Here is a 17,033-nt window from a genome sequence, read left to right on the forward strand (position 1 = left end):
GCAGAGAGGTCACTGACAACCCTACCAGTGCTTCTGCAGGTAGAAACACTGGTAACTAATCAAGGTAATTGGACTGTCAGCTCTCTGATCAGTTTTTAATCTAAGCAATGAGGAAATGTATAGTACATGAACAAAATGCTAGACTTGTTAGATCCCCTGGCCCACTATTTATCTTTTCTTGTTGAGATAGAAGAGAATGAGAAAATCTACCTATGCTTCCCCTTACTTCAAATCAGGTACTTTGTTTTTAAGGGGTTATCTGTGCAATGCTAAAGGAAGATATTTTTCTTCTCCAGTTAATTTTTATTGTATCCACTTGTCAAGAAAAGTATTCTGGGAAATGATTAAGTTTCCATAAGTCATGCCATTTTTCTTATAATGTAAAAAAAACCACACGCACAATAAAATTTAACCATACATTTTCTCTCTGTAGTTCTTGCAACAATAGCTTTTGCTTTTCTTCTTCTCCCGATGTGCCAGTATTTAACGAGACCCTGTTCACCTCAGAACAAGTAAGGACAGTTTCCTCTAAATTATAAACTTGTGTATGTTTTTCTCTCATACTTGATAGCATTATTAGGAATCTAAATTTCTGATACTGACTGGAGCACACAAATGCCAGAAAACTGGGAAGTGAGATGTTTGATCTTTAAAACTGGAAGATATTACTTTTGCACCTTTTCATGGCAGAGGAAATAAAAACAAATCTTAGGATGTTAGAGTTATTGTAAAAGGCTTCCTGCTCAGATTATTGAAAGATGAGATGTTTTCTTTTAAAGCAACGCTTTCATTCCTTTGCTAGTGAGTTAATAGACTATGAAAACAGTGGTTACTCAAACATTCTTTGCCTTTGATCTTTGGTGACCTAGAGTATAGACTAGACACTTAGGTTTAAGCCCAGTGTTCACACCTTAACTACTAAAGCCGTTGATCCATGGAAACAAAGCTGTTACTAGTGGAGGTGCTGTATGCACTGAGGAAACCAGTCACTCGGGGCAGCTGATTTTCTTAAGAGTTGGTGTTAACTAAATAGATTTACTATAAATGTTTATTCATCTTTGCTAAATGAATCGAATTATTAACTTTCTTCATTTTGTTTTTCTCATAAGAATAGAATTTTTCCCTTTACTTAGAATCTCCAAAGATAGATGTTGTCACTATAAACTTATTAACAACCATGTTGATAATTTGGGATAAAAAGTACGTTATCGATTGGGTGCAGAAGTATAATTCTCTGAGCTCTCTGTAGTTTACGTCAAAGCAGGTATCTACCCTGTTTCCCTGAAAATAAGACCTAGCCAGACAATCAGCTCTATGCATCTTTTGGAGCAAAAATTAATGTAAGACCCGGTCTTATTTTACTGTAAGACTGGGTCTTACATTAATTTTTACTATATTATAGTAAAATAAGACCAGGTCTTAGATCTAACATAATATAAGACTGGGTCTTATATTAATTTTTGCTCCAAAAGACGCATTAGAGCTGATGGTCTGACTAGGTCTTATTTTCAGGGAAACACGGTAGGTATCACCTGTTATTCTAATCTGGCCCTAATGAACTCTGATCATGAAGAAGCAAAGGAGAATTCGGTTATTGAATAAAATTTATTGCCCATTAGTCCAGTAAATGTCTTGTGTTTTCCAGGATTTCTTTTGGTTGCTGTGGGCGTTTCACTGCTGCTGAGCTGCTATCCTTCTCTCTGTCTGTCATGCTCGTCCTCATCTGGGTTCTCACTGGCCATTGGCTTCTCATGGATGGTGAGTAATATGTGACAAGTTGAAACTCTGATACAGTTTATAGAGAGTTACATTTGTCTGTCCTCCCTTCTCTACTGTCTGTGCTTTAGTAATACTATGTCTGATTAGCATGAATATTAGGTATCCAAAGATGGTGTTCTGTATTATTGAGTTTTATTATTTTTACCCACATTTTAAAGGAAATTTTTTTTTTTTTTTAAAGATTTTATTGGGGAAGGGGAACAGGACTTTACTGGGGAACAGTGTGTACTTCCAGGCCTTTTTTCCAAGTCAAGTTGTCCTTTCAATCTTAGTTGTGGAGGGTGCCGTTCAGCTTCAAGTTGTTGTCCTTTCAGTCTTAGTTGTGGAGGCACAGCTCAGCTCCAGGTCCAGTTGCCATTTTTTCTAGTAGCAGGGGGCACAGCCCACCATCCCTCACGGGAGTCGAACTGGCAACCTTGTAGTTGAGAGGATGCGCTCCAACCAACTGAGCCGTCCGGGAGCTCAGCAGTGGCGCAGCTCAAAGTGCCGTGTTCAATCTTAGTTGCAGGGGGCGCTGCCCACCATCCCTTGTGGGTCTCGAAGCGTTGAACCAGCAAACTTGTGGCTGAGAGCCCATGGGCCCATGTGGGAATCGAATCGGTGGCCTTCGGTGTTAGGAGAATGGAGCTCTAACTGCCTGAGCCACCGGGCCGGCCCTTTAAAGGAAATTTTTAATAAGAGTTTTGGGATATAATTCACATACCATACAATTTACCTATTCACAGTGTACAATTCAGTGGTTTTTAGTATACCCACTGAGTTGTGAAACCATCATCAGCACAATCAATTTTAGAGCTTTTTCATCACCCATCCTCTAAAACTCATACCCGTTAGCAGTCACTTACCCACTCCCCCCACAAAGGCCTAATCATTCATTAGTCTACTTCTGTCTCTGAATTTGCCTTTTCTGGACATTTCAAAACCAAAGATATTCTGTTTATGGTCAAATGGAATAGAATTTAACCAAAAAAAAGATTTTGAACTATATTTTTTCCTGTGATCCAGAATCAGTATTACAGTCTTGATAAAGAAGAAATGTTAAACCCTAAGAAAAACTGAAAACTTTTCCTTCTGTTTCTTGGGACTTTTTTTCCTCATAAGTTACTTTAACCCCAATACAAGGATTTGAAAGTTATATATACCAAATTATTGGGTTGGTGCAAAAGTAATTGCGGTTTTTGCAATTGTTTATAACCTTTTAAACTTCAATTACTTTTGCACCAACCTAAAGATAAGTGAAAAACTGTTAAGAATATTATCAGGGAACCAAACTATAGAGTGAATTGCAAGCTCTGTGCAATTATATTTAAATGGCATATGGTATTATAATCAAAGATGATTTACAGAAAAAGCACTTTTAAAAGAACATACAAAATATACTTATTTTTAAATACATTGTTTTGCTTAAGAAGATAAAACTATAGTGATGGAGAGCAGATCAGTGGTTGCCAGCAGGTAACGTAGCGGGGAGGGTGTGACTATAAAGAAATAGCACAGGGATTTTATTAGGATGACACAGCCATTCTATATGTCAAGTTTGATGGTGGCTCAAACACTCTACAAGTATCAGAATTCACAGAACTGTACATCTAAAGAACAACTGTCAGTTTTACTGTTTGATAACCTTGAAAATGTTAAACATACTATTTATAATTATATAAATAATGCCATTTGTTTATATGTATTTGTCGCCATCGTTGTTATTCATTGCTTTTTTTGAGTGCTTATCATATACCAAGTACTGAAACTCAAAAGCGGCTTCATGAGCTTACAGATCGTTTCCCTCTAGACTTAGACTTTTATTGACTCAGAAAGGGAAGCAGAGTCACAATCACCAGTCCGTGTGGTCATTCACCTCTGCTGATTTCTGAGTCGTCCTGTTTTAGCACCTAGATTGCCTTCGGGAGCATTTGCTGTGATCATTCGCTTCAGTACTCAAGTGCCCACTATGTATATAAACACTCTGAAATGCAGTGTTTAGAATTTTTATTTTAAGTGGTTGTCAGAAGGCTAGATTTCCCAAATTGAGTACCAGTGCTTTCAGGAATCTCATGTTTTGGTGTTTGATATTTCAGTGCTTCTGCAGGTTGATAATGAGTAAGTTGAGCAAAAGACATTACATCCAGTCATACAGTTGCCTGCCCAGCTTATTGTAGAAGGGTAATGCTCATTTTATATATACTTGGTATTAAGAATGATGAAGTAGCAGGTATGTGCATTTGACTTTTCCTGAGATCAACTCTTGATTTTGCAGAAGAATAATTTAACCAATAGTAGTACATATGTAAATTGAGCATACGTAATTCCACCTACACAAATGTTATGTGAAATGAGATGATGAAAGCTCCAGGTGCTACTGTTTTAACTAGAAAACATAAAGCAATAATCACCTAACCAGGACTGATGAGTCTTGATGCTAGCAGCCTCAGAGTTCATGACAAATGAGGCTTAAAGTACCTTGAAGGGTCTCAGCCTCCTGGGTGGTCTGAGGTTCTCTTTAATCCTGCTGCTAACTTTTGGTGGCTCTGCTTTCATGGAACTCTTTATTCATGTGTCCAGACACACATGATACTATTCACAGGTTTTGCTAAGGGTTTTGTTTACTAAAGTGCTAACCCAAAAAAGATCAGATAGCTCTCAAAACAGCAAGCAATGTGTTCTTTATACTCTTATCTCTACCCTACCTAAGCATTGCGTAGAACAGAAAAATACCTATTTACTACCGTGTTTCCCTGAAAAATAAGACCAGGTCTTATATTAATTTTTGCTCCAAAAGATGCTTTAGGGCTTATGTTCAGGGGATGTCATCCTGAAAAATCATGCCAGGGCTTATTCTCCAGTTAGGTCTTATTTTTGGGGAAACACGGTAGTAGTATGTCACTAAAAAATGAAAAGGTTGGAATGATGGAGGGTGACATTCTTTTCAAGAGAAACTGATCCACACAGCCACCTGAAACATATTTTAGAGCAAGCCAGCTGGACTTTCTCTGTTGTACTTCTGCAGGCAGGGGGTGGGAATATGGTTAGAGACCCACTAAAGGAAGAACGGGATAAGCAGCGCTCCCTCCGTAAGATAACTGAAGGGTGCATTCCACTACAGAATTCTTTTCCTCTAGACTGTCGAGTCAGTAGAAAATTGGCCATAAAGAATAAACTCTTTTCCCCTGGCTACTATCAGAAATTGACCTAATAGTTGAAATTTTTTTGAGTGTTCAGTGAAGCTCCCATAAACCCTAACTGGCCCTAACTATCATTATTGTTATTTCCCAATATTTACTTGTCTGAGGATCTCTTCTACTAGTTTGTACTGGTTAAACTGCCCTTGTGACCAAGTACAGAGTTTTCCCTCAAAAAAAAAAAAAGCCTTTGAGCTTTTAAATTTTTTTCCTCAGATTAATGGTTGATGTGTTTGATTTATGTTCTTCCCTTACGTAGAAATTGTCTTTAAGACTTTCTTTCCAGAAATCATCTTGTAGGGACTGATAATTTGGTAGTAGAGTTTTTAAACGAGTGTTTCTTAATTAAAGCCTGTTCTTTGAAATTAAAATGAAAACAAAATGATAAAAGTAGTTGTTTTAGGGCTAGGCATGAAGTATATTTTCAGGGTTATACTAAGAACTATTAATATTAAGATGGAGCTTCAGAGTTTTCTTGAGCTAAATTTAGAGATTTTTTTTTCTTTTATCTACACTCAGTTTCATCTAGCAAATTATCCTTTTAAATTTGGGAAAGCTTGAAAGGATTTGACCAATAAATACGTGGTGTGGTATGTTAGCTAAAAGCTGATAAATCTTATGTACACACACCTAGTGTTCAAGGATCGTTGAACTAAGTTCACAGTCTGCATCCCCTGACTAGTTCAGGGACAAGACGAGTCTTGACAAATGTCTAATCCATCCCCCCATTTTATAGCACTTTGCTACCAAGCTATGATTAGAAAATGTTCAGTGCCAGAAATTTAGCAGTTGATTTTTGTCCTGTTTTAAAATGCTGGACTCTGGCGCTTAGTCCACATACGGCTCTGCTAACCCTTTTCGAGGACATTTTAGCTCAGTTTGGTGCATTGTCTTTGTCCCTGGCCTTACTGGTATGGAAGACAAGGTGATACAGAGATGATATCAATAATAAATTGAAAGTAATAATACCTAAGTGGCTAAGATTAATAACTTATTTCTTTAACACTGTTGCTTAATTTTCATTTAACCAAAAAGTAAGGTTGTGGGTAAAGCTATTAGGGAGAGTCTTGGGAGTTTCTCAAGCAGCATGGAGCGAGGGGAAGTTACCACCTCTCTTCATTTTGGCTTGGAAAAGCCCTTAGGAGAAGGTAAGGTTTCTCAGGGTTACTTGAATGAAAGAATGATGAAAAAGACAGGCAAACTAAATGAGTAGTCGAGTGTGTTTCGGGGATAAGACCTAGCTTGTGGCATTATTCATTTAGGGGTAGGAGTGATATTCATTCAACAGACTTAATATAGGAAGAACCTCCTCTGACATAGTCAAAAGGGATGCGTTCTGCCTCTTCAAACACAGAACTTGAAGTACAGCGGGGAGACTTGGTTGGCTCCTCTTAGACGGAGAGGAGTAGGGTGAGAAATGGGAACAGAAGGAGACAGACTGAGGCTGAGGCCATGTGGCAGCACTGTTCACTGTGAGCTGTGCCCGACTTTGTGACAGACGTGATCCATCACAGAGTGGGGAACCCAGTGACCTTAAGGCAGGCTATGATGTGAACTGATTGTTTACACTGGCAGTGAAGAGGAAGTGGGAGAGAGAAAGTGGGAAGGGGCACATCGCACTAGGAATTGTGGGCAAGCACGACCATGCGGTGCAGTAACAATAAGGAGTAAATACCCCGAAGTGGCTGCAGACAGTGTACATGATGAAAGACTGATTAATCGTTAGTGAACCAAAGTTTCTTGTTGGGAAGATTAGGGATAGAAGGACATTGTCTAGAGTCATAGGAAATTCTGTCACGGAGGGGTTCTGCCTTGTCCATGTTTGGTTTTGACCCAGGTGTGGGGTAGGATTAGCTGAAGTTCTCCACTTCAGCGAGAACCCATGGGGAGTTTTGTGAGCAGCTACGTGGCCTGATCAGACCTGGTGTTTTCAGAAGAATGGAGGGTGAGATAAAGACAGGGAGAAACCATTCATCTTCTAGACTCCAGGAATACTGCAGGTGCCACGCCCTGAAGGACCTGACATTTTAGTTGCGAGGAAAGAGAATTTTTTTAAAAGACGCACGGTGGATCAGATTTTGAGAGGTGCAAGGAAAAAAATAAGGCAGGGATAGAGAAGAACGAATTGCTGGAACAGTGTCCCTGAGTAAATGAAAGAGGATGTGATCTAGGATGTGAGTTAACTTTCAAGTAAGGATCAAGGCTGATACATCTGCAGTAATGGGGGAGGCAGGGAACTCAGGCTAGGAGCTCCCCAGCTGAGCCTGGCTTGGAGCTGGATCAGAACACAGAAGCTCCTGGATCTTACACCGTTGAACACTGTCTATAGTGTGAGAAAAGGGATTTCCCTAATACCAGCAGGTTAAAATGAGCGTAAATGTCTTAGACTGGGACTTAGGGCTGCCTGATGTTTGAGGGGACTCACACCTTTGTTAGGTTTGTAGGCTACATAGCTGTACAGAGGATGAGCCTGTTCTGACCGCTGTCTCCTCCGCAGCTCTAGCCATGGGACTCTGTGTCGCCATGATCGCCTTCGTCCGCCTGCCCAGCCTCAAGGTCTCCTGCTTGCTTCTCTCAGGGCTTCTAATCTATGATGTCTTTTGGGTAAGTGACTGTTTTCCCTAATGCCCTGCTGTCCTTTGGGTTGAATTGTCTAAGTATCCAAAATCTGGCTGGCTGGAGTACCTCCCGTCTGAGACCACTCCCTCCAGTCTGAACGGTAGGTATTAAAGGTGAGCAGGTGGCTAGCCGTCTGAGCCTTTGTTTCTTCAGAGGTGTTACAGTAGCTTGTATGTGGTGACTGCTAGGGCGGAAGACGGAGCAGGCAGATAAGGTTCCCTGTCCCGGGAGCAAAGATTTCCTTTCTCCTCAAAGCATGCAGTCAGACAAGCTTGATGTTGCAGTATTCTGAGACTCTGCTCTTAAGAACAAAGAGGGCCAATGCTGAAATCAGGTTGCTTCCAGCTCCATCTGATAAAAGTGACTTTCCACTTGGCAGGTGTTTTTTTCTGCCTACATCTTCAACAGCAACGTTATGGTGAAGGTGGCCACGCAGCCGGCTGACAATCCCCTTGATGTTCTTTCCCGGAAACTCCACCTGGGGCCCAATGTTGGGCGTGATGTTCCTCGCCTGTCTCTGCCTGGAAAGCTGGTCTTCCCGAGGTAGGCTGGGCGGCAGGGCGGGCCTCGTCTTATGACTGTGAACACACTACCTTCCTGTTCCTGATTAATCTGTTTCTCATCGGCATTCTAACCCTAGACTGCAAAAGGGTTATGAGTCAGCATCTCCATCTTACAAATGAAGAAGAGAATATTGACTTAACTTGCAAAGATTTATCACTAAGTGATACAGGTGCTGCTTTTTATTGATCGGTGTTATCAAACAACCATATGTTACTACTATTACCATATTTCAAAGTTGGCTGGAGGGAATTAACAGGAAATTCGGGATGTTTTTATGTCTAAGACATTTGTAAAAATATGTCCTAATGCTAAAATTATACAGTTCCTGTTAATACAATGTTGGAAAAATTAATGTGCTGTTTAATCTCCCATGTCTGGTAGTAGTCAGGTGCTTATTTGAAGTCTCAGCAGTGAATGTGAATGACAAACAGTGAGATGGCAGTGCTTAAGCAGATCATGGGCAGTCACCTGTGAGGTGCTCTGCTGAAGCACTGAGGGGTCGATGCGGGTGCAAGACCTCTAGTGCTGGTACTCCTGGGGCTTTCAGTCTCTCACCTCCTAAAAACTAGTGCTGTTCAACCAGTAGACATTTCCATCTACCATTCAGATAAGTTCTTTGACTCCCTAAAAAGCTGACAGGCTTTGCCCGGGAGGAGGAGAAATGGGATTGTAGAGTGTGGCATCCCTGACACGTGACACTGTGTTCCAGCTCCACTGGCAGTCACTTCTCTATGTTGGGCATTGGAGACATTGTGATGCCCGGACTCCTGTTGTGCTTTGTCCTTCGTTATGACAACTACAAAAAACAAGCCAATGGTGACTCCTGTGGTGCCTCTGGACCCGCCAACATCTCTGGACGCATGCAGAAGGTCTCCTACTTCCACTGCACCCTCATTGGATACTTCGTAGGTAAGAGAACAGAGCTGTGTGATCCCTACCCTGGCTGCCCCCCACCCCTGGAATTAAATCGGGTCTCCTAGCTGCAGACGCTGGCAGGGAGGAGAGCAGTAAGTGGTTGGCTATTACAACCACAAAGAAAAAACCCACAAACCCCTGAGATGATAGATGCTCTGGATACTGGCCAGCACAGCTCCGTGTCTACCAATACGACTAAAGAACAAACACTGTAGTAAGAATAGGTTAGGCCTCAAAGGCAAGAACACCTCCCACTCAGCAATCGTGGGGGCACTCTGTGTGCTTATTAAATCTTTAGCTTGAGTCTAATGAATGTCAGGCTTATTTCCTCCTTTATTAAACATATTTCCCTTCATTTATTCTGTCACCTCAGACTCTCCCTAGGCTGTTTTCACTCTAGCCACTCGGTCACAGGCCGACAGGAAGAGACCATTGTAATGGTTTAGGAATAGCGGTCACCTATCTGCACCTGCAGTGGCTACAGAAAAGTGAGTGGAAGGGAGCACCTCTCTCACCCGTGCCTCCTACTTAACAGCAGCACTTCACCAATTCCATAGCACTTCCCTATTCTTGGGTTCATTTCAGTTCAAAAACTCTGAGAGGGACAGGCAAAGGGTGTCATCCCCATCAGACAGGTAAGGAGGCTGAGGCTCGGAGAGGTGAAAGGCTCAACCAAGATGACGTAGCTCATAAGTAGCACAGTTGGAACTTGAACCCAGGTCTTTTGCCTCCAAGTCTAACATCACATACCACAGGAGACAGAGGGAGACCAGGCACACAGAGGGCTGGAACCTGAGCACGGAATGGAACGTGGGCCAATCACGGGTCCTTGGAATTCTAGGTTTTCTTAAGCTGTGGTGTTGGATCTGGGCATTTCACACCCTAACCATTGGGTGGAAGATGTCACATTAGAGCTGTATAATTTCAAGCTTGCCAAGACGCATCCAGGTACCAGAGGTCCTCCTCGCTCAGGGCTGGCCCCAGGGAGTTAACTCACGGATGCTTCTCTCTCACAGGTCTCCTCACTGCTACCGTGGCATCTCGCATTCACCGAGCAGCCCAGCCTGCCCTTCTCTATTTGGTGCCATTTACCTTATTGCCACTCCTCACGATGGCCTATTTAAAGGTGAGAGAAGCACTTGTAAACCTGTGAAAGTAATAACTTAGCATTGATCCTAGACTTAGGTACGTATTCTCCTTGCTAGAAGTATTTCTGCTTAAGCCCCTGAGCTCTTGAACTTGACAGTAGGGGTTTGTTCTTTTGTTTTACTAACTTGATGTTAGTAACCTCTACCAGATTCTTGCAGCCATGGGCAGCAAGTACTAATGAGTTAGACTACTACACCACCTGCTCATGGATAATTAACTGAAATCCCTAGAGCCCAGTTGCAGAGACTTCCTGCTCCCCTTGAAAGCAGCACCCTGTTGCCACCTAACAGCTCTTTGAATGCTTGGCTCCAAGCAGCTTCCCAAAACTGCCCAGCGCATAAGCCTGCATGGAGGTCTCTTCTATATGGGAACACTTTGGGTGCAAACCAGAGAGAAACTACACAGAGAAGACTGGAGAGCCATGGGAGTTCTCTGGGGTTGGAGGGGCTGGTGAGTGCCATTGTTTACATCCTCCTCCACCTCCGTAGGGTGGGGGCTCTGGCCTGCCTGCAAGGTCTCAGACACATCTCCTGAGCCCATTTCTGCCTGAACAAAGGGAGCAGGCAGGATCAACAGTATTATTACACACACCTGGAGTTGCTCTGGCTCAGTAGGCCAGCGCCCTGGATGCCTTAAGCACCCCCTCGGCTCCTACCGGCCTGCCAAAACCTCGCTGAGTACACAGTCCACACAGAGCCTGCTTCAACATAAAGCCACTTCTCCAGTACTTGAAGAAACATGTTTTGTCTAATTCATATAAACAAATATGGGCAGCCAAACAAAATGAAAAGAGAAGAATATCTTTCAAATGAAGGAACAAGAAAAAACCCTGGGGGGTGGGGGGGAGGACTTATGCAAACAGAGATCAGTAGTCTGCCTGATAAAGAAGTCAGAGAAATGGTCATAGGGATCCTCACCAACCTTGGGAGTGGAATAGTGGAATTTAGCACTTCAACACAGAGTTAGAACCAAGCAGAACTGAAGAATACAATAACTCAGAAAACACATTAGAAGGAATCAGTAGCAGATTAGCTAACAGAAGAACAGATCAGTGACCGAGAAGACCGACTAGTAGAAATCAGCAGAAAAAGTATTTTGAAAAATGAGTTTAAGGGACGTCTGGGATAACATCAAGTGCTCAAATATTTGCATTTATAGGCTCTCAGAAGGAGAAGAGAGAGAGGAATAGAAACTTTATTTAAGGAAATAAAGACTGGAAATCTTCCTAACCTGGAAAGGAAACACATCCAGGTCCAGGAAGCAGAGATTTCCAAACAAGATGAACCCAGAGACCAACACCAAGACATTTTGTAGTTAAAATGGCAAAAGTTAAAGAGACAATCTTGAAGGAAGCATGAGAAAAACAAGTCACATACAAAATAAACCCTATAAGGCTATCAGCTAATTTCCCATCAGCAACTGTACAGGCCAGAAGGAAGTAGCAGGACATCTTTAAAGTACTAAGAGAAAGGAACCTACAACCTAGAATAATTTACCCAGCAAGGCTATCATTCAGAATTGAAGAAGATATAACAAAATATCCCAGACAAGTAAAAAATAAAAATAAAGGACTTCATCACCATTAAACCAGCTTTACAAAGAAATGTTAAATGATCTTCTTTAAGTAAAAAAGGAAAGGACATAACCAGAAATAAAATATAACAAAGGGGAAAACCACCTCATAGGTAAAGCCAAATATTCAATAAATAACAGCAAATCAGACATTTAAAAAGCTACTACAAAGGTTAAAAAACTAACTCAAATTACAATAAGTAGGCGGTGCACAACACAAAAATATCTAAAATATGACATCAAGAACATAAAGCATGGAGAGGGGAATAAAAATGTAGTCCTTATTGAATATATTCGAACTTAAATACCTATCAGCTTAAAAGTAGCCTTTTGGTGGTTATTACTGCCCTTGCCATGGCTCCCACTATGATGCGTCGGGCAGGATCAGGAAGGGGCCTGCGCCCCTCAACCTTGAAGTTCCCACCTATGAGTTCACCAGTGATGACCTAGTGATTGTGGGCTAGGGACCCGACCCACCCAGCCTCCTGCAGGCTTCACGTTACCTCAGAAGAGTGACTTGAGAGCAAGCCTTCTGTACTTCAAGTCGGTTGATTTAGAATATGTAAGAGTTGCTAATAATGTATTTGCAAATGTTAACATGAAGTAAATTGAATTCAATGTTGACTACTTTCAAGCGTTCACCTAATAAAGCCACTGTTAACATTCTCGAGCTCAGACTGGGGGGAAAAAAAAGTAGACTGCTTTATATAGAGAATGGTATACATAAACCTCGTAACCACAAAACAAAAACCTACAAAAGACACACAGAGAAAGGAACCTAAAGACAAACAGCAAGGGAAGAGACCAAGAGAAGAAAGGAACAGAGGACAGTTATAAAAACAATTAACAAAATGGCAATAAGTACGTATTTACTAAATTTTAATTATTTTAAATGTGAATGGATTAAATGCTGCCATAAAAAGATATGGTGGCTGAATGGATTTAAAAATGTGACATCTATATGCTGCTTGCAAGAGACTCACTTCAAATGGAAAGAAACATACAGACAGGAAGTGAAGGGATGGAAAAAGATATTCCATGCAAATAGTAACGAAAACTGGAATAGCAATACTTTAATAAAACAAGAAATATTTTTTAAAAAGGCCATTACATAATTATAAAGTAGTTATATCCAAGAAGAGGATAAAACAGTTGTAAATATCTGTGCACCCAACATAGGATCACCTAAATATATAAAGCAATTATTAATGGATATAAAGGGAGAAATCCATAGTAATACAATAATAGGGGATTTTAATACCCTACTTGCATCAATGGATAGGTCATCCAGACAGAAAATTAGTAAATAATGTCACATTACTATGCCTTAAATGTCACATTACACAAAATCAATTTACTAGATATTTATAGGACATTTCATCCAAAAACTGCAAAATACACATTTTTTTCACGTGTACATGTAAGTTTCTCCAGGATAGATCACATATTAGGCCTCAATACAAGAAGATTGAAATAATAAGTATCTTTTCTGACCAGTGGCGTGAAACTAGACATCAACTACAGAAACAATCTTGAAACTAAGGAAAATCAAAACAACTTTTCAAATTTATGGGATACAACAAAAGGAGTTCTAAGAGGGAAATTCATAGCTATACAGACCTACTTCAGGAAATGAAAAAAAATCTCAAATAATCGAACTCTACACCTAAAGGAATCAGAAAAAGAAGAACAGACAAAGCCCCACGTAAGTAACAGGCAGGAAATTATTAAGATCAGAGTGGAAATAAATGAAATAGAAATTTAAAAAAAACAGTAGAAAAGTTCAATAAAACCAAGAGCTGCTGCTTGGAAAAGACAAATAAAATAGATGAAACTAGCCAAATTTATCCAGAAAAATAGAAAGCCCAAATAAAATCATAAATGAAAGAGAAGTTACAACTGACACCACAGAAATACAAAGAATCGTTAAAGAATACTATGAACAATTATATGTGAACAAATTCAACAATCTAAAAGAGATGGATAAATTTTTAGAAGTATATAACCTTCTGAGATTAAACCAGGAAGAAATATAAAATCTAAACAGACCAATTACTAACAATGAAAATGTTAGACTTGAAACCACAGAACACCTAGAAGAAACATAAGCAGTAAACTCTTTGGCAATATCTTTTTTTGGTATATCACCTCGAGCAAGGGAAACAAAAGAAAAAAGCAAATGGAACGACACCAAACTAAAAAGTTTTTGTACAGCAAAGGAAACCATCAACAAAACGAAAAGACAACCTACTGAATGAGAAAAGATATTCACCAGTGATACATCTGATGGGTTAATATCCATAATATATAAAGAACTCATACAACACTTAAAAAAAAACCCAATTAAGAAATGAGCAGAGGACATGAATAGACATTACATGAAAAGATGCTTAATGTCACTAAATCATCAGAGAAATGCAAATTAAAACCACAATGAGGTATCACCTCACACCTGTCAGAACGGCTATCATCAGTAAATCAACAAACAAGTGCTGGCGAGGATGTGGAGAAAAGGGAACCCTCCTGCATTGTTGGCAGAAATGGAAATTAGTGCAGCCACTATGGAAAACAGTACGGAGATTCCTCAAAAAATTAAAAATAGAGCTGCCATATGACTTAACAATTCCACTTCTGGGTTTTTATCCGAGGAAAACAAAAACACTAATTTTAAAAGATATAAATGCACCCCTATGTTCATTGCAGCATTACTAGTAATAGCCAAGATAGGGAAGCAGCCTCGGTGTCCATCAATAGATGAATGGATAAACAAGTAGTACACACACACACACACAGGATATTACTCCACAATAAAAAAAGAAATCTTGCCGTTTGCACCAACATGGATGGACCTAGAGGGTATTATGTTGAGTGAAATAAGTCAAAGAAAGACAATGTGGAATCTAAAAATAATAGTTTGGAAATAGAAAATGATAAAACTATAGACTTAGAGCATTATCTTGTTCACAAGATTGCTATCATCCCCATTTACAGATAAGGAAACAGACACAGGTTGATTTGCTAGATCATCTGATTCATAAGTGATAGAACTTACACCAGGATAGAGATGTTAAAAGCCCTCTGCTCGGGATGCCTAAGAGCTCTTCTAATGAGTTCTTCAGAGAATGGTGGGTTACTTTTCAGTGAGTAAAATTTGAATACTCTTTGACTGTCCACCGAAGCAATCTGAGATCAAGTATAAGAAAGGACTTGTCAATACCTGTTGTAACTTAGTAAAGTTCCTTTTTCCCAGGGTGACCTACGGCGGATGTGGTCTGAGCCATTCCACTCCAAGTCCAGCAGCTCCCGATTCCTGGAAGTATGATGGATCACAGAGAGTGACCAGAATGGCCATCTTAGTCCTTTTCTGTCAACGAGTGGTTTTGTTTCATCTTAGAGTTGGCCTGGTACACGGAGATGTACCTGTTTAAGGAACTGACGTGTGATTGGATTTTGCATTTGCAGGGAGCTTGTTTGCAGGAGCGAGGTGCTGGAACCGAGCTTGGTTCCTTCTCTTCCTGCCGTTGTAGAGGTGGAGCCCCTCCTGAAGTGGCAGGCCCTCCCCAGCGCTCCTTCCTCCCCTGTTTTTACGGATCTGCACCAGACTGTTACCTGTGGGGGATGGAGAGGTGACTGTTTCAAACTGACAACGGCAAGGAGTTGTTCTATACCTTTTGAACACTAAAAGGGTGAAAAATGTTAGCAAATCGAAGTTCCTTCAGTGAACCCTCAAGAACTTTGGGACCAGTTTCCTATGGAGGACTCAGTTTCAGAGAACTGAGACAGAAGCTCTTCTGTCGTTATATCCTTCTTTCCTTTTTTTGGATTTATTAAATATTTTCTGTGGTGTGAAGTGACTTATTCAATCCACAGACATTGAGTGACTGCTTACAACATACACATAAGAATTGTTGTTCATGTCCACCCAGATGTTGTGTTGGCAGTGAATGAGGGCACGGTTTTTATACATACACACACGCACATAGATCTATATGAATAAACAGAAATTAAAACCCGCTAAGATCATGCCGTGTAGCAGACAGGGCCTTGCTGTAATTGTTAGCATGTAGAGCCGTTGACTCTGGCTTTCTTGTATATGGATAAGCTGCTGTCCTTCCCTCCACAACTGAACGTGCAGTTAAAACCAGTATAGTATTTGTACTGATATACTCATGGACTTTAGGACATTTGGTTTTGATCAGTGTAGCCAATTAGGGATGAAAAGGTAAAACTTTTTGGCCCTTTATTTGTTCTCACAGGCTTCTCCCTTGCAGGGCTTTTAGTACTTTCTTCTTGAATCAATGCATGTATTATAGCAGCAGGTGTCTTTGTGCTTTCTGATCATAGTAATGTACTACTTGTAAATACATTTTTCTATTTTCTATTGTTTTGTATTTTTTTTTTTTTTTTGGCATTTTGTTTCATTGGTGTGCTGTATTTTCCATGCCCTCACTCCTTTAAGAAAAAAAAGGAAAAAACAACACAATTCTGTCCTTGCTGTTGTGATTATAGTCTTGGTTTACCTGTGGTGACAACTGGGTATTGGGGACATATGTCACGTGCCCCTTTGAGATGCGCCCTACGTTCCAGGAATTGTAGAAAGAGCAAGCTGCTCTGTCCCCTTGGAATCTGACCGTGTGTTGTGGTCTTGGCTGGAGAGCCAGCGTTCTGGTGGTTACTAGTGGGAGTGTGTCCACTTGCCTTTGTCCAAGCAGCCCCCGCCTGGTAAGAAATCGCCCATTGTTCCGAGGCAGAGAGAAACCTGGAATTGGCCTGCATTCCTGACAGCAGAGGTTGGAGAAGGGCCCGTGTCCTGGTTTCTCCCGTCTGCAGGTGACCTGCCTCTGGCTTGACCTGTGTAATGAACTGGTGTGCTGTGGTTCCCGTTGCTTGAAGGCACAGTGGATAGAGCTCACAGGTGGTGCACGTCGGTTGTCCTCGCGTTGTCGGGAGTGTGAAGCGGTCAGGATGGTGCATTCCTCTGTTGTCTTCGAATCCTGCTGAGGGCTGTTTTGTTTTTTGTTGTTTTGTTGTTGTTTTTTTAATAAATGACTGCTTTGTAGCCTTTGTCACCTCATCTTAACTTTTAGTTGTTAGTACCTACCTGCTCTACCTGTTCCAGAAGACTGATGGCAAGACCCTGTCTATCTCCAGCTCTGGGTCAGTCCTAGAAGCGCGGAAGAACTGAAGCTTCTGGTCACAGCACTCACAACAGCCTCTGGATCTGGTGAAGACCGAACATACATTCACTACTCACTGCTT

The 17,033-nt window shown here is 40.9% G+C and overlaps 1 protein-coding gene across 1 annotated transcript in view; it reads left to right on the forward strand.

The window, feature by feature from the left end:
- SPPL3 (signal peptide peptidase like 3) overlaps window positions 1-16,833 on the forward strand; it is a 108,609-nt gene extending 91,776 nt beyond the window's left edge. Inside the window, exons 5-11 of the mRNA XM_019727866.3 lie at window positions 434-512; window positions 1,646-1,758; window positions 7,453-7,559; window positions 7,954-8,117; window positions 8,848-9,047; window positions 10,070-10,179; window positions 15,025-16,833. Coding sequence (XP_019583425.1) covers window positions 434-512; window positions 1,646-1,758; window positions 7,453-7,559; window positions 7,954-8,117; window positions 8,848-9,047; window positions 10,070-10,179; window positions 15,025-15,096 — 845 coding nt within the window. The 3' untranslated portion in view covers window positions 15,097-16,833. The remainder of the gene's footprint in view (window positions 1-433; window positions 513-1,645; window positions 1,759-7,452; window positions 7,560-7,953; window positions 8,118-8,847; window positions 9,048-10,069; window positions 10,180-15,024) is intronic.
- The last annotated feature ends 200 nt before the right edge of the window (window positions 16,834-17,033 follow it).

The sequence above is a fragment of the Rhinolophus sinicus genome, chromosome 9 (genome assembly GCF_057876585.1).
Source record: "Rhinolophus sinicus isolate RSI-liver-muscle chromosome 9, RSI-T2T, whole genome shotgun sequence".
Lineage (NCBI taxonomy): Eukaryota > Metazoa > Chordata > Mammalia > Chiroptera > Rhinolophidae > Rhinolophus > Rhinolophus sinicus.